At 55.4% G+C, this 21,543-nt stretch overlaps 10 protein-coding genes across 10 annotated transcripts; 4 read left to right on the top strand and 6 right to left on the bottom strand.

Moving 5' to 3' along the window:
* Positions 1 to 1,572: 1,572 nt before the first annotated feature.
* Positions 1,573 to 2,898, bottom strand: LMH87_007204 (uncharacterized protein; the record flags this gene model as incomplete). Its single annotated transcript, XM_056192254.1, has 1 exon — positions 1,573 to 2,898. The coding sequence occupies one exon, from the start codon at positions 2,896 to 2,898 to the stop codon at positions 1,573 to 1,575; it is 1,326 nt and encodes a 441-aa protein (XP_056060491.1).
* A 568-nt stretch (positions 2,899 to 3,466) lies between these two features.
* On the bottom strand, positions 3,467 to 5,282 carry LMH87_007203 (uncharacterized protein; the record flags this gene model as incomplete). Its single annotated transcript, XM_056192253.1, has 5 exons — positions 3,467 to 3,523; positions 3,576 to 3,599; positions 3,719 to 4,271; positions 4,319 to 4,844; positions 4,985 to 5,282. 5 exons carry the CDS (start codon positions 5,280 to 5,282, stop codon positions 3,467 to 3,469), a joined length of 1,458 nt encoding a protein of 485 aa, XP_056060490.1.
* Positions 5,283 to 6,034: 752 nt separating this feature from the next.
* Positions 6,035 to 6,503, top strand: LMH87_007202 (uncharacterized protein; the record flags this gene model as incomplete). The annotated part of the gene is made up of 2 exons (XM_056192252.1): positions 6,035 to 6,317; positions 6,370 to 6,503. The coding sequence occupies 2 exons, from the start codon at positions 6,035 to 6,037 to the stop codon at positions 6,501 to 6,503; spliced, it is 417 nt and encodes a 138-aa protein (XP_056060489.1).
* A 1,431-nt stretch (positions 6,504 to 7,934) lies between these two features.
* LMH87_007201 (uncharacterized protein) lies at positions 7,935 to 9,221 on the top strand (the record flags this gene model as incomplete). The annotated part of the gene is made up of 1 exon (XM_056192251.1): positions 7,935 to 9,221. One exon carries the CDS (start codon positions 7,935 to 7,937, stop codon positions 9,219 to 9,221), a length of 1,287 nt encoding a protein of 428 aa, XP_056060488.1.
* Positions 9,222 to 9,942: 721 nt separating this feature from the next.
* Positions 9,943 to 11,038, bottom strand: LMH87_007200 (uncharacterized protein; the record flags this gene model as incomplete). Its single annotated transcript, XM_056192248.1, has 3 exons — positions 9,943 to 9,993; positions 10,149 to 10,630; positions 10,993 to 11,038. 3 exons carry the CDS (start codon positions 11,036 to 11,038, stop codon positions 9,943 to 9,945), a joined length of 579 nt encoding a protein of 192 aa, XP_056060487.1.
* An 831-nt stretch (positions 11,039 to 11,869) lies between these two features.
* LMH87_007199 (uncharacterized protein) lies at positions 11,870 to 13,022 on the top strand (the record flags this gene model as incomplete). Its single annotated transcript, XM_056192247.1, has 3 exons — positions 11,870 to 12,086; positions 12,225 to 12,839; positions 12,892 to 13,022. The coding sequence occupies 3 exons, from the start codon at positions 11,870 to 11,872 to the stop codon at positions 13,020 to 13,022; spliced, it is 963 nt and encodes a 320-aa protein (XP_056060486.1).
* A 445-nt stretch (positions 13,023 to 13,467) lies between these two features.
* LMH87_007198 (uncharacterized protein) lies at positions 13,468 to 17,076 on the bottom strand (the record flags this gene model as incomplete). Its single annotated transcript, XM_056192246.1, has 3 exons — positions 13,468 to 14,312; positions 14,364 to 16,379; positions 16,443 to 17,076. 3 exons carry the CDS (start codon positions 17,074 to 17,076, stop codon positions 13,468 to 13,470), a joined length of 3,495 nt encoding a protein of 1,164 aa, XP_056060485.1.
* A 498-nt stretch (positions 17,077 to 17,574) lies between these two features.
* On the bottom strand, positions 17,575 to 18,742 carry LMH87_007197 (uncharacterized protein; the record flags this gene model as incomplete). The annotated part of the gene is made up of 3 exons (XM_056192245.1): positions 17,575 to 18,386; positions 18,437 to 18,584; positions 18,653 to 18,742. The coding sequence occupies 3 exons, from the start codon at positions 18,740 to 18,742 to the stop codon at positions 17,575 to 17,577; spliced, it is 1,050 nt and encodes a 349-aa protein (XP_056060484.1).
* Positions 18,743 to 19,502: 760 nt separating this feature from the next.
* On the bottom strand, positions 19,503 to 20,231 carry LMH87_007196 (uncharacterized protein; the record flags this gene model as incomplete). Its single annotated transcript, XM_056192244.1, has 1 exon — positions 19,503 to 20,231. The coding sequence occupies one exon, from the start codon at positions 20,229 to 20,231 to the stop codon at positions 19,503 to 19,505; it is 729 nt and encodes a 242-aa protein (XP_056060483.1).
* Positions 20,232 to 20,548: 317 nt separating this feature from the next.
* On the top strand, positions 20,549 to 21,296 carry LMH87_007195 (uncharacterized protein; the record flags this gene model as incomplete). Its single annotated transcript, XM_056192243.1, has 3 exons — positions 20,549 to 20,631; positions 21,069 to 21,128; positions 21,173 to 21,296. 3 exons carry the CDS (start codon positions 20,549 to 20,551, stop codon positions 21,294 to 21,296), a joined length of 267 nt encoding a protein of 88 aa, XP_056060482.1.
* Positions 21,297 to 21,543: the final 247 nt, after the last annotated feature.

Below are 21,543 nucleotides of genomic sequence, written 5' to 3'. Positions count from 1 at the left end.
CGACAGGTGTACCGGGGTAGCTTATTTAGGTGAGATTGGGGCGGTTGGTCACTTGGCCGCCGGCCGTCTCCACGCCAAAAATGGATACACGGAATTGGAGGGCGTTTCGGAATCAGACAATTCCTTTTCTGGAATAGAATGACATGATGCAAGGCTCATTATGAGTCGAAAAAACTGCCCGGGGTGGGGGGAAAGGCGTTGTGCTGCTTCATAGTGCGCATGTACCACGGGCGCAATTGCAGGCGTCTGCGATCCAGGAAACGAATCTCAAGATCCCCATGGCCGCCGGCGACCGCGGACACCAGGCCAAAACGGCGCTAGAGTTTTTTCGATGGGGTCGTGAGATGTTTGGTGGGCGCGAGAGGGCGCGACTGGAGTCTTTTCAGGGCGGATATCTGCTTGCGACGTTGTTCGGAAGGCGCAATATGTGTTTTGGGCGTTGCAGCGGTGGATGATCAGCAAATTTGAAAAGAAAGAAAAATCTGCAAAAGGCTTCAGTAGAGCAGGTAAGCCAGTCATGGCAACGACCCTCGGGGTGGTATCGCATATTGGCACCAAGATGCAAAAGTGCCGGCTGGCCAATTGGCGTCGCAAAACTGTAACTAGGGCGCAAAGATCGGTCGGTTTTCGCTCTCGCCTCTCACGCATTGGCCAAGCGATGCCGAATTTTGGACGCAAGCCTGCCTCTCGTAAAGCATGTCGATGGTAGCTTTTGTCGTGCAGTGTCTTGTTCGCTTCTGGCCTCATGCGCAGAGACATGTTTTGAGCGTTTTGGTAATGGAAAAGAAGTCCTGGAGAAAGAGGCTCGGCAAGGCTATCGGATACTTGTAGTAACTGCTCTCAATGTGCTTGCGTATTGGAGGGCTTGTCAGAGGCTTGACTATCATCGCATTCTTCACTACGACGGTGCCGTGAGCCGCGAGTGATCAAGGTAAAGGGGGACACATAGCTCGAGAACATATGTGTGAATGGAGGAAAAAGTCCCAGTGGCTTGAATCATATTCATATCAGCCTTCATCAAATAATTGTCAAAACTACCAATCACTTGCGTGTTCTATTCAGAGTCAGTATTGGCGGTTCAACTAGCAGTTATCGTCTTCCAGGCCTGCATTGGCACGTCCGAAGTTTACCAAATCTTTTCCATCGCCGACTAATCGTCTCCTGCTCAAGTCAGCCAGTACCACACAATCACCGAGTCAAATTTTGTTGTCGTTTCATTCGATGCCCATAATAACATCGCGAAAAAATGGCGAGTCAAGTCGACTTCGCTCTCAAATGGCATTGCAACGCCTAAACCGGGGGTATCTAATTTTTTGTCTCGCTCTTCCGTATAGAGCTCGTCGCGACATGTCGGCCCCCCAAGCCCTGGGGAATATGTTCCGTATCAAAAAAGAAAACTCCAGTCCTATAAAAGTACCTGTTGAAACTAATAACCTATAATCTGGCCATCAAGGCAGTCATGTTGTGAAGATAACAAAAACGCAGTCTCGGAAATCCAAAATCGTCAATTTATAACAAAAGAAAATGGTGTTTCAATGTGGCTTCTTCTTATTGGTTTTGCTTGTTTCTTGCTCAAGCATCACCCTTCCAGTAGCGGGTCTGGATAAAGGGCATCTTGGCCACGACACCCTTTCTCTTGCGGCCGCGGACGACGACGTCAACCTCGGTGCCCGACTTGTGCTGGCCGTCCTTGATGTAGCCCATGGCAATGTTCTTGCCGAGGGTGGGACTGGGGACGCCCGACGTGATGTTGCCAATGGTCTCGCCGTCCTTTTGGATGGTGGCGCCCTCACGCGCGGGCGCACCCTCGACGACGAGGCCGACGCGGCGCTTGGACACGCCGGCGCCGCCCTTGCTCCTGGGGGTCATCTGGGGCACAATGGTCTCGGCGCCGTGGAAGCCGGCGCCGGCGACGCGGCGCTCCTTGGGGATGATCCAGCTGAGGCCGGCCTCGACGGGGGTGATGGTGTCGTCGAGGTCGTGGCCGTAGAGGCACATGCCGGCCTCGAGGCGGAGGGAGTCGCGGGCGCCCAGGCCGGACATTTGCAGGCGCTCGGGACCGGCGGCCTTGAGAAGGGCCTCGACGGCGGGCGTCGTGGTGTCAAAGGCCGGGTACAGCTTGCCGTTGAACGACACCTCGAAGCCGTCCTCGCCAGTGTAGCCGCCGCGGGAGATGAGGACCGGGTGCGTCTTGCTGCCGTCGGCGAGCTTAAGCTGCGCCCAGACGGCGTTGCCAAAGTAGAGGCTCTTGAGATCGACGTTGGCGTAGTCCTTGTCGAGGACCTGCTCGAGGATCTCGGCCGCCTGCGGGCCCTGCATGGCAAAGAGGCCCGAGTTGTCGAGGCGCGTCCACTCGACGCCGGCGCCAAACTGGCCGAGCTGCTCGTCAATGTACTTTGTGTCCTTTTCGAGGCACGCGCCGTTGGTGACGACGTAGTATTCGTCCTCGCCGAGGCGGGTGATGACCGTGTCGTCGACGATGCCGCCGGTGCCCGGCCACAGAAACGTCGTCAGCTTGCTCTGCATGTGGCCCTGCGTGGCCCAGGCCGACGGGGTGACGCGCTCGAGAAAAGCGGCCGCGTTGGGGCCCTTGAAGATGTGCTGCACCATGTGCGAGACGTCAAAGATGGAGGCGTGGTTGCGGGTAAAGTGGTGCGAGTCGGCCAGCGACAGGTTGCTGTACTGCACGGGCATGTGGTAGCCGGCAAAGGGCACCATCTTGCCGCCGTGGGCGACGTGGAAGTCGTAAAGCGGCGTCTTCTTCAGGTCGGCGGCGGCAGCAGCGCCGGAGCCGTGGCGGACAGCGCCGCGCTGGCTGAGGGCGCCGACCCGGACGGTGGTCAGGCGGCTGGCGGCCATTGCAGGCCGAGCCCGCGCAACCATGGCGATGCCATTCATGATGTGTGTGTGTGTGTGTTTGTTTGTGTTTGTTGGGGGAGAGTGGCGGCTCAATTGGGGAGAGCGGACGAGCTGCTGCGCGAGAAAATATACAGACGCCGTGAGGAGGAAGAGAGAGGAATGGTAGAGGGGAGAAGAACGATGCGTCTCGTCTCCACGGCAAAAGAATTTGGAGTCTTGACGAATTGAACGATTATCAGTTCCTGGTACGTAACAGCCCAAGCTGTGGTGGGGTTCGGGTACCCCCGGACTCGAAGCACAATGGCCTCCGGCATCAAAGACGGATCCGGGCGACAGCGGGGTCTAGGCGTCTTCCAGGAGGCTCGACCGCTGTAACCCGCTCGCCTCAGCGCTATTCCGCTTCGAAATCGCCCAATCACACCACTGTGCCTACGAGACCGCATTAGCAAACAGTTACCCAATCTACCATTACTCGCCAAGCACAGATCATGCGGCAATGACTTCGAGGTATGCAGGAGATATTCATGAAGTGCGGCTAAAAGTAAACAAATACAAGACCCGGTACGAACATATCACTATGGGGGCAAGAGGTGTCGAAATGATTCTTCTATGCCAATACACGCAGTTTGTACATGCAACCAATGATTGACTCATGCGTCTGCAACTACCATTGCTCATATTAAACAAACCCAACCAAAAACAAACGCGGCACGTACAAGTATATCCGCTGTGCCTATCCGCTGTGCTGCATTCCTCCTCTGCAACGTTACTCGTGCTCGTCCAAGCCGCGCTACTATGCCGATTGCTCAAAGCTGTACTTGAGCCAGCCTCCCAACGCTCGCAGACTTTCCCATCGCACATTTTCGTCTTCCGACTGCATGAGCTCCATAATCCTCGTCTTGAGGCCTGACTTTTCGAGTTGCCATCTCTTTTCTGGCACCTCCTTGACCAGGCAGGCGACGTCGTTGCAGGCAATGGCCAGCACTTGCTTGTCGTTGTCCCAAGGCTTCTTCATAATCTCGGCGAGTTGACGGGGAATCTCACCATTCTGGTGCTCCAAGATCTTGCGTGCATTTTCTGCCCAGAATACCTGACTTCTATGAGGTGGGGACCAGCGAAGGTGGCCAGACTGCACCTCAGCTACGTATTCGTCAAACGTTGTCTTGGTCTTGGTATATTCCTCGAGCATGTCCTTGAGATTCTGAAGATCATCGAGCAGGTCGACATCGGTAAGGTGGCGGCCGCCAAGAGTCTCCAGCAGAGGCGGTAGGCGTGCGAGAACCGCTGTAGGCAGCAGCGACGTCTGGTTCTTGACTAGCAGGTTGTACAGGGTCGAGAGGATGAGTCGGCTGGTCTTTTCTTTGGGCGACAATCGCAAAAGATGTGTGTACAGAAGAACAATATCGTACTCGCTATGAATGGTGAGCGTGTATCCAGTTGAAAAGCAGGGTCAACTTACTTGTTGAGGTCATCACCAATCTCATCAGCCTCAAAGCTCATCTGCCACAGGACCAACAAGACATGGTACAGCAGCTGTAGGCCAACGCCGCCGCCTACGGAGCCTTCGGTCGCAGCTGCGCGACCATTGGTAGTCCCACTCCACAGGGTAGCCGATGCATTGCCCGAGTTGCTGACACCTGCAGCGCTGTGAAGAATCTTGATGAGCGGCTCGATAGTCTCGCTACGCTGGTTCCAAAACTGCTCGCGGGAGGCGCGGCCGTTTAGCAGTGTCGAGTACTCCTGTACAGCAATGTCTTGTAGACCTGCATCGGTGCTTTTGGCCAGGCCAGAAATGTATGTAAAGAGGACAGGCAGGGCACGGAGGGTCGCCTTGGACTCGTCGCGCGAGAGAGCCATCAGCGTCGTCAATGCGTGAGAGGCAAGCAAAGGAATGTGGTCCTCGGTGGTATTGGAGTGAAGAAGCGGCAGGAAGTGCGTGTATGGCTCGGGGTTCTTGAAGAGAGCTTTGGCTAGGGATGGGACAGCTAAATGATACAAAAGAGGTGAATGTCAGTATAGGTAGATGGCAGAATGGAGAGCTGCAAGGACGGTATAGCAAAGTCCGGGGCTTCTGTGACATGAACGCTACTTCCTCACGTAGCTCTGCAGCTCAATGTAAACGTACCATCCAGGACGTCGGCAAGCAAGACAAGAATATACTGGATGACGTTGGCCTGCTTGGCCGCTGTCTCAAGAACGCTGGGCTGGCCCTGGCCGCCCACGAAAAGCAAGCGGTATCCATCGAGGTCGGCCTCGACAATCTCCTTGCGCTGCTCGGGCTTCTTGGCCTTGTCGACGGCGCGGATCTTGGCGTGCTGGTCCTCGGTGAGGGTGCCGGCGCGGACTGCTCCCTCCCAAGGAATGGGCCGCTGGCGGATGTTGCTCTGGAGGGAAGCGAGGTACGTCGGCGGATCGAGCGACATGGTGGCTCGCGCGTCGCAGCGGAAGGGGGCCAAGAAAAAGGGCAGGTGCGAGGAGCGGACGGCCGGTCGGGATTCGGCGGCAGATTGGGGTGATGAGGGCGGATAGCCAGAGACGCCGGCGGAGGGAGACGGCGAGGTTTAGGTCCGGTGATGATGTAGCCTGCCAACTGACCGTATTGAGAGCTTGAGCGCTGCGCTAGCAGTACGCACCAGCTCAGTGGGTAACTTATTAGTAGGTGGTAGGTACCGGGACGGGCATGGGGCGTCAAGCCACAGAAGCACCCCACCTGAGTTGATCAAGCTGTGGCTGTGCTAGCACCAGCCACCGACAAAGTCTCAAAGCCGAGAGAAGCCTTGGCCAGCAAAAGCCAAAATCGAAAGCGTGCCGACAAAAAAGCAGGGATGGAGAAGAAGCTAGCAAAGATCATATGAGAATTGTAATTGGCAAACACACATTTTAGTGCCAGAATCTCACACCTCTTCCCCGGCGAGCCGCCGACTCTTATGTCCGTCTGCAGGGTTCTAATCAGTCGCTCATCCCACCGAGTTTGATCCTTCAGGATTTCGATGCTACCACGCTCACCAGTGCCGTGACGTTTCTATACCAAGTACGAGCCAGGCTGTGATACGCGAATGCGAGTCGGTGAAATTTTTGAGCCGCGCAGTGATGTTCCAAAATGTATAAATAAGCGTGGTGGCCCGGCAAGACGCTGCAGTGGTGGACTTGGTCATATTTCGTACCACCAGACATCATGCGCGTCTCCCTTCTGTTCTCTTCGGCCTTGGCCACCCTCCTCGCTCCCGCCCTCGCGGACTATCAAGAGTGCCCTGACCACCTTGCGCCTGTTACTCAGTTCTACCTCTTCGGCAACGAGGACTGTGCCAACAATGGACCCGGCAAGCGGCTCGGCAACGTCCGCGTGTGCATGACGGATCTCGCTGAGCACAACTACGGCGAGCCGCAGGGCTGCCACAAGCTGGAGCAGGAAGGCGTGCTGTCCATCTCGCAGTGGACAAACATCCAAGGATGCAACCGTTAGTATCCCAGCATTGGGCATTGAGTTACGTAGCTAATCGATTGGGACAGTCTACATGTACACTGATGCTGAATGCCTTACCGGCATCAAAGAGCTTACCGACATGGGCGGATGCAACTCCCCGTCTGGGGATTACAACGGCAAGCCGTGGCTGGCTTACCGAGCTTGGTGCCCGCCAATGTAAAGATCTCAGCTGCTGGTCGATGGTCTGTTCTGTTTAGCGGTGTATGTATGATGCGTCTGTGGGCGATGGTCAGACTACGTCAAAGGAGGGTCTGCTAATGCAGTGCTGTCATTGCTTGCCAATGAGTCCACAACCCATATTATCAGTACATTAGGCCAATTGGGACAAACTTGAACGCTTGCTCATAACTCTAGATTCTTGCGTCGTGAATGATTTTGTTCGTAGCAACAATGTAGGGTAGGCGGCACGGATCGAGATATGTAGCACACCCCCACTGCTAGTGTGACACGACGACGCGGGCCGGCCACTGGCAGAAGACGGGATGCGATGGCCTGTCGGTGATAAGTGCACCGTTACTAGCTGGACAGCCAGGCACTGTTTATCTACTCTTATCAGGCGTTATTGGGCGACAAGACAGGTGCCACTCTTGTCTAGTCTAGCATTGACCCATTGGGCGCTACTTAAGAGCCCAATTCGCCAGCCTTTGGTGCCCTGAGCGGGTTATGTTTTCATGAGACGGCCAGCACCTTTACCAGCAATCAGCAATCATAGAAGATGATGTAGGTACGGAGTACTATGCGCTGGCAGAGCCGAAATGAGACAAGCTTAATAAATACGAGGTGGAGGCGACTGAATCGCCCGAGACCATCACCTTGCCGATAAGACACCAAACACCGAGGGCAAACATTAACTAGTACCTAGGTAATGAGTTATAGGTAAGGTAGGTACCTACCTAGCGACATGGCACTAAAATTTAGGTGGCTCAGGGCCTGATGAGTGATGGACTACGAGCAGACCGACACACCACGACATGTCACCTTGACCTGTTCCTGGATCCGGCTTGGCGCTAGACAGGGATCAGCGGGACAATGCAGGAACAAAAGAAAAGGACAAAAGCCAAGGTAAAATTCTCCTTTGTCCAGTCGAATTAAATTTGCAGGGCGTCGTAGATCTTGACTGGTTGGGCCTTGGTTTCGCGAAATGGAGGGGCTGGTCGGCGCTGTAAGTGGGAGGCTGGGAACCATCGTGTTAGCGTCGCAGCCCGCACCACCCAACCTTCTTAAAAGTCATTATGCAGGCCTACGCCGCAGCACGTAGCGGTTTTCTCTCTCTCTCCTCTCCCTCTCTCTTCATCTTTTCTACCGTTTTGCTGTCATATCAAAACCGTTGTCCATCTACATAGTTTCCCAACGGCGATTCTCAATTTCTCGTGTTGCGTCGAAACCACAGCCTATCCTCAGCTACATACATCTATCTAGCTAGGTACAATCCGCCCAGTGGTTGTGTCACCGACCGACCTCGCAGCGGCCCGCTCCCGCATTCCAGCGCAACAGACGCAACGAGAGCAAAAAAAAAGCCCGACCACACACACACACACACACAGATTCTCCTCCCACGGAGCGTCTGCTTCGGGCAGATCCCAACCACACAATGGGGATTCACATTCCTTCCTCGTCATCGTGGCGGACACGGCTGCTCTTCCTCCTTGCCGCCGCCACCACAAACACCCTCACCTCCGCCTCGCCCTACCCCAACATCAAGGGCGACATCCTCCACGACGCCCGCTACGCCTACCTCGTCGGCCGCACGTGCGCGAGCTTCTGCGGTGAGAACGGCCAGTACTGCTGCGGCGGCAACGAGCACTGCACCACGCTGTCCAACAACGTCGCCACCTGCATCGTCAACGGCGCCGTCGCCTCGCCGCTCTACACCACCACCTGGACCGAGACGCGCACCTACACCAGCACCATCCTGACCTGGTTCCTCCCGCCGCCCGCCCCCACCGCCGGCGTCGACTGCGTGCCCCAGCGGCCCGAGTGGGAGGCCTGCGGCGAGATCTGCTGCGCCGGCTGGCAGACGTGCGCCTTCAAGGGCCAGTGCTCGGCCAAGCCCGGCTACGGCGAGCCCTCGACCGTCGTCGTCACCACCAACGGCGTCGTCACCACCCAGTACTCGGCGCCCTATCGCGTCACCGGCACCACCACCATTACCGGCACCGGCGTCCGCTCAACAGATGCTGGTGCCACTACTAGTACCAGCACGGCCACCTCGACGAGCAGCAGCCACACGTCCACGGCGACGCAGGACCCCGATAGCAACACCGGAGGCGGCGGCGGCGGTACCGGCACGGGCAACAACAAGCTGAGCGGCGGCGCCATTGCCGGCATCGTCATTGGATCGCTCGCGGCCGCCGGCCTCCTCATCCTGCTCTGCTTCTGCTGCATCGCCCGCGGCCTCTTCCACGCCATCTTTGGCAAGAAGCGCGAAAAGGTCGACCAGTACGACGACTACAGCAACTCGGCCCACTCGCGCCGCGACCGCCACTCGGGCTGGTTCGGCTTCGGCGGCGGCCGCAACCGTCCCTCGTCCGTCAGCTCCCGCCGCGACGAGAAGAAGAAGTCGAGCGGCGCCTGGTGGCTGGGCATCGCGGCCGCGGCGACGACGCTGCTGGCCCTGCTCAACTTCCGCAAGAAGGACAAGAAGGCGGCGCCGTCGCGCAAGGGCACCGCCTCGCGCTACTCGGACTCGTACTACAGCTACTCCGACTACACGGGCGTCAGTCCTAGCAGCGCTAGCTCCGGTCGCAGGACGGCTCGCACGGCGCGCACGGCGCGGTCGGGGCGCTCGCGGACCAGCCGGGACAGCCGCAGCCGAATGGACAGCCGCAGCCGGGTGACGAGATCTGCCTACACGACTAGATCGTCTCGCCGCGATTAAGCTTTCTGTGTTTCTTCACAGCAGTGACCGCTGCTTGCAGGCAGGGCGCAGGATCCCAATCGACTGTACATTGAGAACATTCATTGCTCACCTTGCTCAGTCTTGAACTGGCCCGGTTGGGTTGCATGGCATATGCGTTGATTTTGGTTTATATTATTTGTTCATTGTCAAATGAACAAGGGCGTTGGATTGATTGATTGTTTATACTTGATGTTTTAATTGGAATGAATTATGGATGCGGAGGAAAAAAAGACTGCAATGATGCCATGGAACATATGGTATGAGATTGGGAAGTTGGCTGATATTTTGCTATTTGCTTTTGCTGCACATACCTTTGCATTTGGACATGACTTGAACGATCTGATAGAATTTGAAAGAAAGAAGCCAATGGATTTAGAGCTTTGCCTCGTTTAAAGAATGGTGCTGTGTATTCAATGTTGACATTTGTATATATATTCAACATGCTTGACATGCTCCATTAAACTGGTCGCTCTGAGTGCACCCCAACCAACTCCTCATCGTCCAAATCGCATGTGGCCGTCGTCGTCGCATCGCGGGCGCGTGCACACAGATCATGTAGACGTGAAAGTAGACGTTAGATTATTTTGTTTTGCTTTTGTATTTTTGTATGTAGCCCATTTGCTACATGACATGCAAGTAAACCTTCGCCTCTCCTGTAAGACCCAGAAACGCAAAAGAAACAAGAATCCGTGTCCATAATTTACTCCTCGACAACGTTGCCCTTCTCGGAAACGTACAGACCGTCCAGGAACTAGTGACTTTGTTAGCGAACAGGATTCCAAATGCCGTATTGGCGAGTGAGCAAGAGATGGATTTCCTTGTCCATAATTTTCTTCCGGTGAAAAAGAAAACCGACTTGAATTGAACCATGTCTTGCTCGGCCCCAAAATATGAATAAAATCGTACCTTTCGGATATCCTTGTTGCGGACCTTGCAGATCTGCTGAATATCGGCAGCACTTTGCGAGACGTTCTCGATCGAGTTGCCAGAGAGGACGAGCTCGTCCTTTTGCGTAGACGAGATGGCGACGTCGACGCCCTCGGCCATGACCACGCGGCGGACGATCTTCTCGCCGATGAAGTTGCGGATCTCAACCTCCCAGAGGCCAGTGTCCTTGGCCTTGTCGACGTTGACGTTGATGGGGAAATGCGCGTAGACGTAGCGCATCTTGTACTTGAAGCCCTTTGTGACACCAGTGATCATGTTGTTGATGATGGACTTGACGGTTCGCAGGGTGGCGACATTCTTGCGGTTGCCGTGGTGGATCTCGATGGAGATGGTGTTCTTGGTAGGTAGGCCAAAGTTGACGGCGAGATGGCCGAGGTTCTTGACGAGCTTGCCGCGGGGACCCTCGACGGTGACGATGCGGGTCTTGATGGCGACCTTGACTGTAACGCGCGGGAAGAGTCAGTAAAGCAGTTTACGCAATCCGGTGATTGTTCATCTCGGTTCCGGGCGGTGGGCAGCGGTAGACGAGGACGAGAGCGAGGTTGAAAGTTTGAGATGTTGCGCCTCCGTAGCCATGGTCGCAAAAATTTCTATCCCAACAGTGAATTTGTCGACAATTTCTCCGAGTATAATCGTAGAGAGCCAAGCGGGCATTCGTCGTGGCTAGTCGGCGGTGTTGTCGAGCACGAAATCGTCTTTCCGATATACATCTCAAACTTTTCTTCTCGTCTTCGTCCTAGTCGTCCAAGCTTTCCTCCGGCGCCGGTTCCAAGGATGACAATTTGGCAATTCGTTCACATACCACCCTGGGGGATCTCCAGAAGCTCCTGGGAATGAATGTACTTCATCCTGCCGGTATTTGATGGGGTGGAATGGGCGTGAGGTTGAGGGTATCTAGAGGCTGGGCGGGCGGGAACACACAACGAAATGTTTAGCGAAATCGTTGTGGGTAGAAAAGTTCTAGGGCTCGGTGCACGTGAGGGCCGAAAAGTCGGGAGTGCCGACCTTTTCCCGGGCGGCGGCGCCCCGCTGAGCATTTGGCGATGAAAAAAGACGGTCGGTCGGCTGGGGGGCTAGCGGCGGGGCGTGACAAAACACGTGATCTCGAACTCAGGATGATCAGACCAAACTGAGCGCGGTGATGGATGAGATGGTTGAGGGTAAAATGAAAGCGATTCCCATAACCACTCATTGTATTTTACACTATGGTATCGTAATTTGGCCGAGGGATGTTATGGTGACAAGTCTGTTTCCAGCCAAAGATGTTGCGGCTCAGGGCCATGTCGTCAGGCGGCTGCAAATGCTGGTTTTTAAATCCGTACATGATTGCAATCATCTCAATTCTGCCAGCGAATGTCCAGTAGATGTCTACATCAGCATCAATGCAGACTGTCATCAGAGATGCTGTCCTTGTTCTCATTCTCCAAGTCATTTGCGCATGCCAGTATTAGTGCCAGCCCAACCATACGTCAGCTCTCCCCCCGAGGCTCCACAGCAGCAGTAGCCGCAGCCTCCAACGAACGACAACGTCCCTCCAGGCACCTCTACACCTCCCGCCCCTCCGAGCTCCCTCAGGTACGGCCGACCCATCGACGACTTGCAGCTCAACAATCCCTGGGTAGTCTTTTTTTCTTTCCCTCGCGGCGGCGCATGTGATATTTTGTCCTCATCCAAGCAAAATGTCGTACTTTTTTTCAACGCCCGTCGACATTGACGTCGTCCTCGACGCCGCCGACGACCGGTCCATGGTCGACGTCAAGCTCGACAAGAACCGCCGCGAAAAGGCGCCGCTGTACATGGACGGCGAGTCGGTCAAGGGTGGCGTGACGGTTCGGCCCAAGGACGGCAAGCGCCTCGAGCACACCGGCATCAAGGTGCAATTCATTGGCACGATAGGTACGGCGAATGGGCGGGCAACCCGGCCTCGGCGAGTTTTGGCCGTGCTGCCATGCCTGCCATGCCTGCACCGCGGCCAGACTCTTGCGGAAATGGTGCGCTACTCTTTGCCACGATACTGACAAGACATCTCTGTAGAAATGTTCTTCGACCGCGGCAACCACTACGAATTCCTCTCCCTCAACCAGGAGCTCGCCGCCCCCGGCGAGCTGCAGCACCCGCAGACGTTCGACTTCAACTTCAAAAACGTTGAGAAGCAGTACGAGTCGTACAACGGCATCAACGTCAAGCTGCGCTACTTTGTCCGCGTCACCGTCTCGCGCCGCATGGCCGACGTCATCCGCGAAAAGGACATTTGGGTCTACAGCTACCGCGTCCCGCCCGAGATCAACAGCAGCATCAAGATGGACGTTGGCATCGAGGACTGCCTGCACATTGAGTTCGAGTACAGCAAGTCCAGGTACCACCTCAAGGACGTCATCGTCGGCCGCATCTACTTTTTGCTCGTCCGCCTCAAGATCAAGCACATGGAGCTGTCCATAATCCGGCGCGAGACCACCGGCGCCGCCCCCAACCAGTACAACGAGAGCGAGACGCTCGTCCGCTTCGAAATCATGGACGGCTCGCCCTCGCGCGGCGAGACCATCCCCATCCGCCTCTTCCTCGGCGGCTTCGACCTCACGCCCACGTTCCGCGACGTCAACAAGAAGTTTTCCACGCGGTATTACCTCAGCCTCGTCCTCATCGACGAAGGTAAGCGTCATACCTCGAGCCTTCCCTGGCAAAATACTGACATGTCCTGCAGACGCTCGCCGGTACTTTAAGCAATCCGAAATCATCCTCTACCGCCAGGCCCCCGACCAACAAGTCGAGTCTCAGAATAGCCACGCCCTGGCCGCCCCTCCACCCGAGAACGCGGCCACAATGGCCGGGTAAACGGCGTAGACCCGCCAAGTCGAAAGCCTCTTTCGCCTTGCCATATCTTTAATGTTCTGATCACTTCTAGCCTTTCTTCTCTTTCTTCTTCTTTTAGTTCTGCTTGCTTAGCATACGTACTGGCGTTATTGGGGGGCTATATGGGGACAGGGAACCGATCAATGTCCATTTTTGATCCAATATATCCCTAGATAAAGACATATAAAACCAACACAACCATTCACTGCACAAGAGCAATCGAAAACGGCACCGTGCACAAGATAAAACAGTGTCGTTTCACTTTCATTTCCAGTGTTGCAAGTTGATGTAAAAAAAACTACCTATCCGGCGTCAAAAACGCAAATCAAACGCAAAAGAAGCTAAAATTGTTAATCTACAAACCCACAAGATCCATTATGTTGGTCGCCTTTTTGCTCCTCCCGAGTTTACAAACGCATTCCTCCCTTTATGCAAGATCCATGACATCGTCCGCCGAGAATCCAAACTGGTTATTCTGAATCGCCGCGATCCTGTCCAGTTCATCCTGGTACTGCTTGCGCACGTCCGCCAGCGAGACGACGGTGCGCTTCTGCGGCAGCCCCGTGGCCTCGTCGGTGGCGCCCACGACGCCCTCGTCAAAGACCCAGGCCTGCTTGGGGTCGACGCAGCTCAGAGCGTTGATCAGCAGCAGGTACTGCCGCGTCACGGGCGTGTCAAGCACGTCGTCGCCGGTGATCCTGTCCGCCTCGCCCGCGAGCTTGAGCTTCTGGATGCGGTCGAGGAGCACCCACGCGGCGCCGCGCATGTTCTGACGCTTGATGCGCCACGCGTACAGAACCTGGTGGTAGTGCGCGCCGCCGCTGCCGTGCGCCACGTCGATGGCGTGGCGGCAGCGCTTGGCCAGGAACTCGTCCACCTCTTGCTGCAAGCCGGGAAAGGGCAGCGCCACGAGCTCGCTGTTATGGCCAGTCTCGCACATCTTGTCGACGAGGAGGCGCAGGCTCGAGGAGCGGAGCGCCTGGTCCTTGATGGAGAGGAGAGTGGTGTGGGCAAGCTCAAACTGGCAGGTGGCGAGCGAAGCGCTAAATTGCCGCGTGAGCATCTCGGCTTTGACCGAGCCGCCGTCGGGACGTGCAGAGGTAAATTGCATTGCCAGGCGTGCAAACTCGACGACGTACGAGTAAGCCTTTTCGCTATCGTAGAGAGCCACAATGTGCGAGTAGTAGCGGGGCAGACCGCTGTTGAGTAGCGCCCATTCGGTTTCGTCGAGCAGGCCACTGCTGTGGCGATCAAGTGCGGCATGTTCGTTACCTGGGATCGTCAGTACGCACACAAACGCCTGGTTATGTTTGGTAGACTTACTCATTCCGACGGCAGCCTTTCTAAAGCAGTGTGCGGCATTGCTATAGTCCTTTAGGGCCAGATGGACACGACCCTGGACATATACTGAAAATGGATCTTCGTTGCAGTATGGGGTCATGGCGCTAGCCAGATCGGCCCGTTGCCTCTTAATGAGCGAGCACTGGATCAGAGCCGGCGAGACTTCGATATCGCTATCCGAGGCGCACAGGGAGGCCACCATCTCGGTGATGCTCTTGCTGAGAACCTCATTCTTGCTGTTGAAACCAAGCAGGTGGCCAACGTTGGCTTCGAGCGCTGTGACAACCTGCGTCTCATCGCCGCTCTTCTTGGGCGAGACACCCTTCTCTGGCTTGAACAGAGGCACAGACAGCTCTGTTTGAGACAGGTGCCTCAGCAGCGCTAAGCGGCGTAGAGCAGCGACTAAGCTTCGGAACACGTTGCCGACATCTACACGGTGGTGAAGAGCATCTTCCTCGTTGTCAAACTCAAACTCCATATGAACAAGAAGGATGAGCTGGCTGAAGCACACGTTCCATTGCATCGTCAAGCAGTCTTGTGTGGCAGCCATGAGCAGCTTTCGGCCAAATTCGGTGACGGGATTGTTAAGCTTCCGGCTCCTCATCGCGACAGGGGTTGTGAATAGATCGAGAACCTCACTGTATAGACCATCTGTGACCACATTGAAGTTTGGACCAAGAACGTCGACGATTTGCGTGCAGTCCTCGTCGGTGATGCCTCTCCAGAATCCAGCCTTGTCGGAGAAATACTGGATGCGCTCCAGATCCGTCTTCTGGGACTGTTCAAACAGTTCTGGTCGAAGGGCAGCGTTGCAGAGCTGGAGATAGCTGTCCGAGAATCCATCGACAAACGACAGCGCCGAGTTGATGAGGGCTGCTTCTTGTTGCCTGTCCTGCTCAGGGGTGTTGAGGTTGTGGTAAATGCGCTCCAAATCGCTGCACTCTCTTATAGCGGAAACGAGATCGGCGCAGACAACCCAGGCAATATCAGACTCGGGATCGAAAGCCAGGCTGATGGCTTCGCCGCGTTGCTTATCCAATTCGATAAGCAGTCTGTAGAAACGGCGCCACTGACTTTCGCTCGACGATCTGAACTGCTCATAGTCCATGGCACCAGCAGCACCCCTCTCCAACGATGCCGCAGCACCGAGCACTGAGCAAATAGATTCGGCCAGACCACGTCCCTTGTTTCCTTCTCTGGCCTTGCCAAGACCGCGCTCGTAGATGGAGAGAGCCACTTCGAGTGTGGCTTTTGTGAACCTTCCGGGCTTGAGAATTAATTGCAGCCACTTTTCCGTGACATCTTGGGGGTCCCAGGGCCCAGAAGTTTCAGCAGTCAACAAGCCAGTCTCCGAATGAACGCCTTCCCAGCCCCGCTGCCAGACCTGCGACATGTTTGTTCTATCCAGGTCAAGCCGCTGAACTCGATAAGTCATGTTGTTCTTCCATAATGTCCAAAGGCTGATACTGCCATCCTCGGGCGATGTAAGCACAAAGTCCGCCAGTGTCCATATATCTGACGATGAAGGCGTCTCGGGGATGAGGGTAAGTTTGGGGAAAAGGTCCTCCAAGGTAAGCGTATGAGGCCCTTTAGCAACGATCTTCCAAAACTTGAATTCGCCCGGCCCGATGGGTGAGTATGTGGCACATATTCTCTGTCCCGCGCTGCGTCCAACCAGCTGTACAAGGTTGGTGTGAGAAGGATCCAGAGTCCATTTGCCAATCTCCTGTGGCGTTCTATCAGCACCAAGCAAATCTCCTGTGAATAAGATTTGTCCATCCTGGATGTTCCATATGCGGATGCGATGGTCGAGACAAACGGTAATCGCAAACAGGCAGCCATCCAGCCCCAGATCCGTCACCTGGACGGCAGTGGCAGCGCTATATTCCATGCTGGTGCGGCCGTATCGGATTGTGTGGTTGCCCTGGAAAGGCAGCAAGCTTCGGAGATTTTGCTTCCATCCTTGAACGTTGAAAAAAGTCTCCTTCCAGACCCCGCCTACATCATGTTAGCTCGTAATCCCTTGAAGAGCTGTCCAAAGCACAGGGGAAAAAAACATACCATCATCGCCTTGATTCCTGTCCAGACGAATCATGCCGCCATCGTTGACCGTCACCAGCAGAGTATTGGCCGACACGGCCACCATGCGATGCGGGTACTTGAAGCCCAAGCCCGCCGGGGCCTGCACCTTGGCCAGGTCGGATAGGCCCGCGTCGACGGCCGTCCGCTTGCGGAAGTGGTCGGGCCGCAGCGTAAACGTGTAGAGATGCGATGAGGTGTCGAGGACGAAGAGGCAGAGCGCATCGTGCTCCTGCGGGTCGGCGAGGGCGACGCAGCCCGGCTGGATGGGCACCGCAAAGTGAAAGTCGAGGACGAGCGGGGCATCGGCGGCCCTGCCGTGGCGGCAGACGTCGGCGGCACGCACGCTCAGCAGGTGGCCGTCCTCGAGGACGCGCCAGAGAAAGTTGCGCGGCGTGTCGTGCCACTCGCGGTGGTAGATGGACGTCGACGTCGCCAGGTTCCTGCGGCGAAAGGCCGTCTCGTCCTCGGCCGCGCCATCGGTCTTGCTGCTGTTGCGCGCGCTGCTACTGCCAGATAGAGACGGCACGCGGATCGTGACGACGGACGCCGCGGCGGGAGGCTCGAGGTTCAAACGCGTCTCTTTAAAGAGATGCTGCGTGTCGCCCGAATCCATCTCGCCTCCTGGAGCTCTAGGAGCGCATGCGACGTGCGTCCCAGGGGTGTATTAAGTAGAGGTTGAGGTAGCGGTTTGATGGCTCGCGAGGCCGGGCGATGCAGAGCGTTTGGTGATGTGAATTGGTGTCGGCGGGCGCAAAGCTGCTTTTTTGGGAGCTCTGTTGTTGGAGGTTGCTCTGGGGCAGAATTTCACCTGCGGCGCTCCATGTAGGCGCTGATTTCTGTGGAGCTCAGGTAGCTCAGGTACGTACCACCAACTGTAGTCCAGTGATTTCAACGTTTCACGAGGGCATAAGAATTTTAATACCAATATGAAGTATCGCTTTCATTATTAAATCATCATTAAAATCTGCAAAGAAGCCTTCTATCATCAAATCTAATGCGAATCCCCCAATGACGTCTAGAAGAAATTGCAAAAGCCCAAAGAAAGTATAACGGCCGACGCCAGCAAGCAATGCAAAATGTTAATAGCACATTATAGCGAACACGTCGCCATTTAGTCTTTATCCATATCCTTGGGTGCAGGATCGCCAATACCATCCTCGCCAATGGCAAACAAGGTGTCGCTCTCTGGCAAACAGGGACTGTCGTAAATTTTGGCAATACGCGTCTCTGCGCGGCCCTTTTTCAAGCTGATTCTCGTCGTGCTGGCGTGCGCAATAATGTTGCCGCCAATCGGCTTCTTCGGGTCCGGGTTGAACATGGCGCTAGGACCGCCGTCCACCTGCGCCACGACCTGGTTCGTGATGACGACGGCCACGCCAAACTCGTCCGCCAGGCGCTGCAGCGTGCGCATAAACTTGGCCAGGTGCGTCTGGCGGTTGGACAGCTCGCCGCGGCCGCAGAAATCTGTGCGGTAGAGCGCCGTGGCGCTGTCGACGATGAGGAGGGAGAAGCGCGTCTCGCACATCATGGCAGCGGCCTGGTTCAGCAGCTGCAGCTGATGGTCCGAGTTGTAGGCGCGCGCGTAGGCGACGTTGTCGAGGACCTCTTCCCCAGAGAGGCCGAAGCGGTTGGCAACGGCGAGCAGGCGGACGGGACGGAACGTGCCCTCGGTGTCAATGTAGAGGCACTTGCCCTCGCCACCGCCCATGTCAAAGGGTAGCTGGCAGGTCACGGCCAGGGTGTGGCAAATCTGACTCTTTCCGGTACGGAACTCGCCAAAAAGCTCGGTGACTGAACCGGTCTCGATACCACCGGCGAGAAGTGTGTCGAGGTTCTTGGAGCCCGTGGTGATGGAGATGAGCTCGCTTCGTCGCTGGTGCATCTCTGTCGCAGTGGTAAAGCCCATGGGCACAAGCTTCGAGGCTGCGCACTGTTAGTATCGAATATGCGCAGATGATTTCTGCACCATTTACCTTCACCAAGAATCTTGGTAGCTTTCTGCTCCGAAATGCCCTTGATCTGCTCCAGCGTTCGGCGCGGGGTATAGGCCACGGCCTCGACAGTGTTGAAGCCACCGTCGATGACCAGTTGAATATCTCGCTTCGTCAATCCAGCAATTCCCTGTCGATCGACGGTCAGTAACTTCCAAGCCGCCCTTAAAGCGAGTCGCTGCCGTTAGAGGGACATACCTCGAGTGCACTGAGGGGAGTAGGAGCTCCGGGGCCGCCGCCCATTTGGCTCTCCTCAGGCGCTTGGATTTCATCATACTCATCAGCCATGTCGTACAAGTATGTGTGTGTGAGCTTGTATCGTTGACAAGCAGAGCTGAGACCGTGAAATGGCCAAAGAGGTTGCCTGTTTGAATTAATCAGCCGTTGTTGTGGGATAACGCGTTGGAACGCGCCCGGTCAGGCAACAACGCTAGCCGGTCAAACGCCAGATCACGTGAGCCATTACGCCACTCTGTGCTGAGCATCGAGGTAGCGAAAAAAGACAGAATAAGAAGAACAGGGTAAATAAAAGACCTAATAAGGAGAAGGAGATAAGAAAGAATGAGAAAATGGGAAATATTGATGAAATAGAGAATATAATAGCAAAAGACGGAGGATATAATGAGTCACTGCATATATTTAAGCGGCGTGTTTTTCTGGCACATTCGTGCTGGGCAACGGCAAACTGACAATGAAAAAGAAGGGTTTTAAGATTAAGTTTCGCTATTTTTGCCTGTCGAAGAGGCAGCATTTTAGACGGCTGCTGCTTTGGTGGTATAAAAAGATTGAGCCGATAGCATGTACTGATCAGCTCTCAAGCACTTATACCAATGATTTACAACATTCACAAGCATGTTTCAGAAGAGAAAAGTTTTTTGTCAAGACTTTGTGTATTGGTTCTGATAGCTAGTATACAAGCAGATTATTAATGAGTGTCTAGTGCCAAGTTCCAACGCCAAGGGCAATGCAGAAAGTGCTTTGTAAGAAATCATGAGAAACAATCCATCATTGCAGAAAGAAAGAATCGCTTCGAGAATTCAAAAAAAAATTAGTTGATGGCGATGCGGATGGTCTCGTGCTTCTTGGCCTTGGGCACAGAGATGCTCAGGATGCCGTCCTGGAAGCCGGCGCTGACGGCGTCCTGGTCGACGCGGGCCGGGAAGCTAAAGGAGCGCGCAAACTCGCCGATGCTGCGCTCGCTGAGCCAGTACTTGGACTTGTCGGCGGGCACGGCGGCCGCGGTGGCGGCGGCTTCCGTCTCGGGCGTGGCGGGCGCCGTGTTGTTGGACTCGCTCACGACCTCGAAGCCGTTTTCCTCCTGGATGCTGACGTCGTCCTCATCGGCGACGGTGGCCTTGTGAGTGGCAGCGGGCTCCGCCTCTGCCTCCTGGACAGGAGCGGGAGCGGGAGCGGGAGCTTCATAGGGAGAAGTGCCCGCCGAGTATGTCCTCTCGACCTTGCCGCGGACGACGAGGGTCTGGGGCTCGGTGAACTCGATGCTCACGTCGTTCTTGTTGAGGCCGGGGAGCTCGCCGTGGAGCTCGTAGGTGTCGGCCGTCTCGCGGACGTCAAACTTGGGCTGCCAGTGGGAGACGGCAGTGGATTTGCGAAAGTGCTGCTGCTGCTGCTTCTTGCACTGGCTGCTCTTATTGGTGTTGTTGGTGCTGGAAGGAGACTGGCACTGGCGCGAGTACGAGTCAAAGTCGTCAAGAAGACGGAAGAGAGGCGTAAAGGAAGCCTCGGTGTTGTAGATGGTGCGGGGGAAAAAGGCGGCCATTTTTTTGGAGTTGGGGTTGTTGTTTCTTGGGACTTTGCGAGAGACGCGGAAAGTGTGCATATAAGAGAGGAGGATAGAAGAAGTGGTTGAAGCTTGTTGTGAGTGTGTGATGAAGGAAAAAAAAATCTGGACTTCTAGGGAATCAAGCTGGTTCTTTATACTTTAGAAAGAACAAATCCTCCTCCAGGCAGACGGCGAATTTCGTCATGTTTGTTGGTTTCTAGAATCTTGTTGAAGATGCGACTTACAAAGCCGTTGTATTTCGAAGCACCGCTGGCCAGCGCTGGCAGTGGCCTGTAGCCGCTAGAATCTGGTAGATGGTGCTGGAAGGTTCCACCAAGATCGTTGAGATGACGCTAGCCCTTGGCCCCCCCAGCAGATTCCAGCACCCACAGGCTAGGTACTGGGTACTGAACGAGGAAGCAGTCTGCAGTCGTCCGAGCAAGACGTTGGAAAAAATCGAGGCTGGAAAGAGCACCCAGCCGAGTCTACTGCACCGTGCTACAGTGCTTTTCCCCCCTTCCCGAATCGCCGATTTACGCAAGAAACGGGGTTGGATAGCTCTGGCTGCCAGCCGCCCGCTTACCTAACGAGGTATCCCAAAGAGGCAATTTCAATTCGAGCGGCGCCGTGACGTCACAGTTCCACGTTCTCCCCTGTGGAAACCTTGGTCGGCTCTTCCTTCTTGACGAGAGGTGCCTTTTTTTAAAAGAAGAAAAAGCGATCGCAGGGTGTGTCGATTATTTCCAGCCCTCCGCGGCCAAGAAGTCCTCGGAAAATCGCGATTTCCTAAAGGTCGTGAAAATGCGTCATCATTACGCTCTCGCAATCGAAAAGAGCAACCTCTCTTCAAACGATCCGTGATCTGCTCAACGCCAGACCTCCATTTCTGTACCAGTATGAAGCTCGCCCGCTTCTGCCACTACGCTTACGCTACATAGCCACTGTAAAGTCTCCAGCCACACCACGTCAATCACAGTACAGCGCAGCGAGAAGCGGGCGTGGAACGCACCGCCAGACGTTGACACACACCCTCCACACCCGTCAAGCCACATTCAATTCTGACGTCGTCCCGTCTTTACGCCTTGGACGAGCATTCTGGCATCGTCTGGCGCTGGTCGTCATGCACGTCTAGTGTTTCGCTTTCGTCATTGATCTAATGTTTCGAAGCAGCGCGACCACTTTCACTGATCGGACAGCAGATTTTCGCGTCGATGGTCTCGTGGTCAGCCGCCCCAAACAGGGTCAAGACCTGCACGCAAATAATCGACTTCACTAGCACGGCAAGCCGTAGCACGATGGAGCACTTTTT

The sequence above is a fragment of the Akanthomyces muscarius genome, chromosome 1 (genome assembly GCF_028009165.1).
Source record: "Akanthomyces muscarius strain Ve6 chromosome 1, whole genome shotgun sequence".
Classification (NCBI taxonomy): Eukaryota; Fungi; Ascomycota; class Sordariomycetes; order Hypocreales; family Cordycipitaceae; genus Akanthomyces; species Akanthomyces muscarius.
Note: the sequence above shows the minus strand (reverse complement) of the source record. Positions and strands in the feature narration are given on the sequence as shown.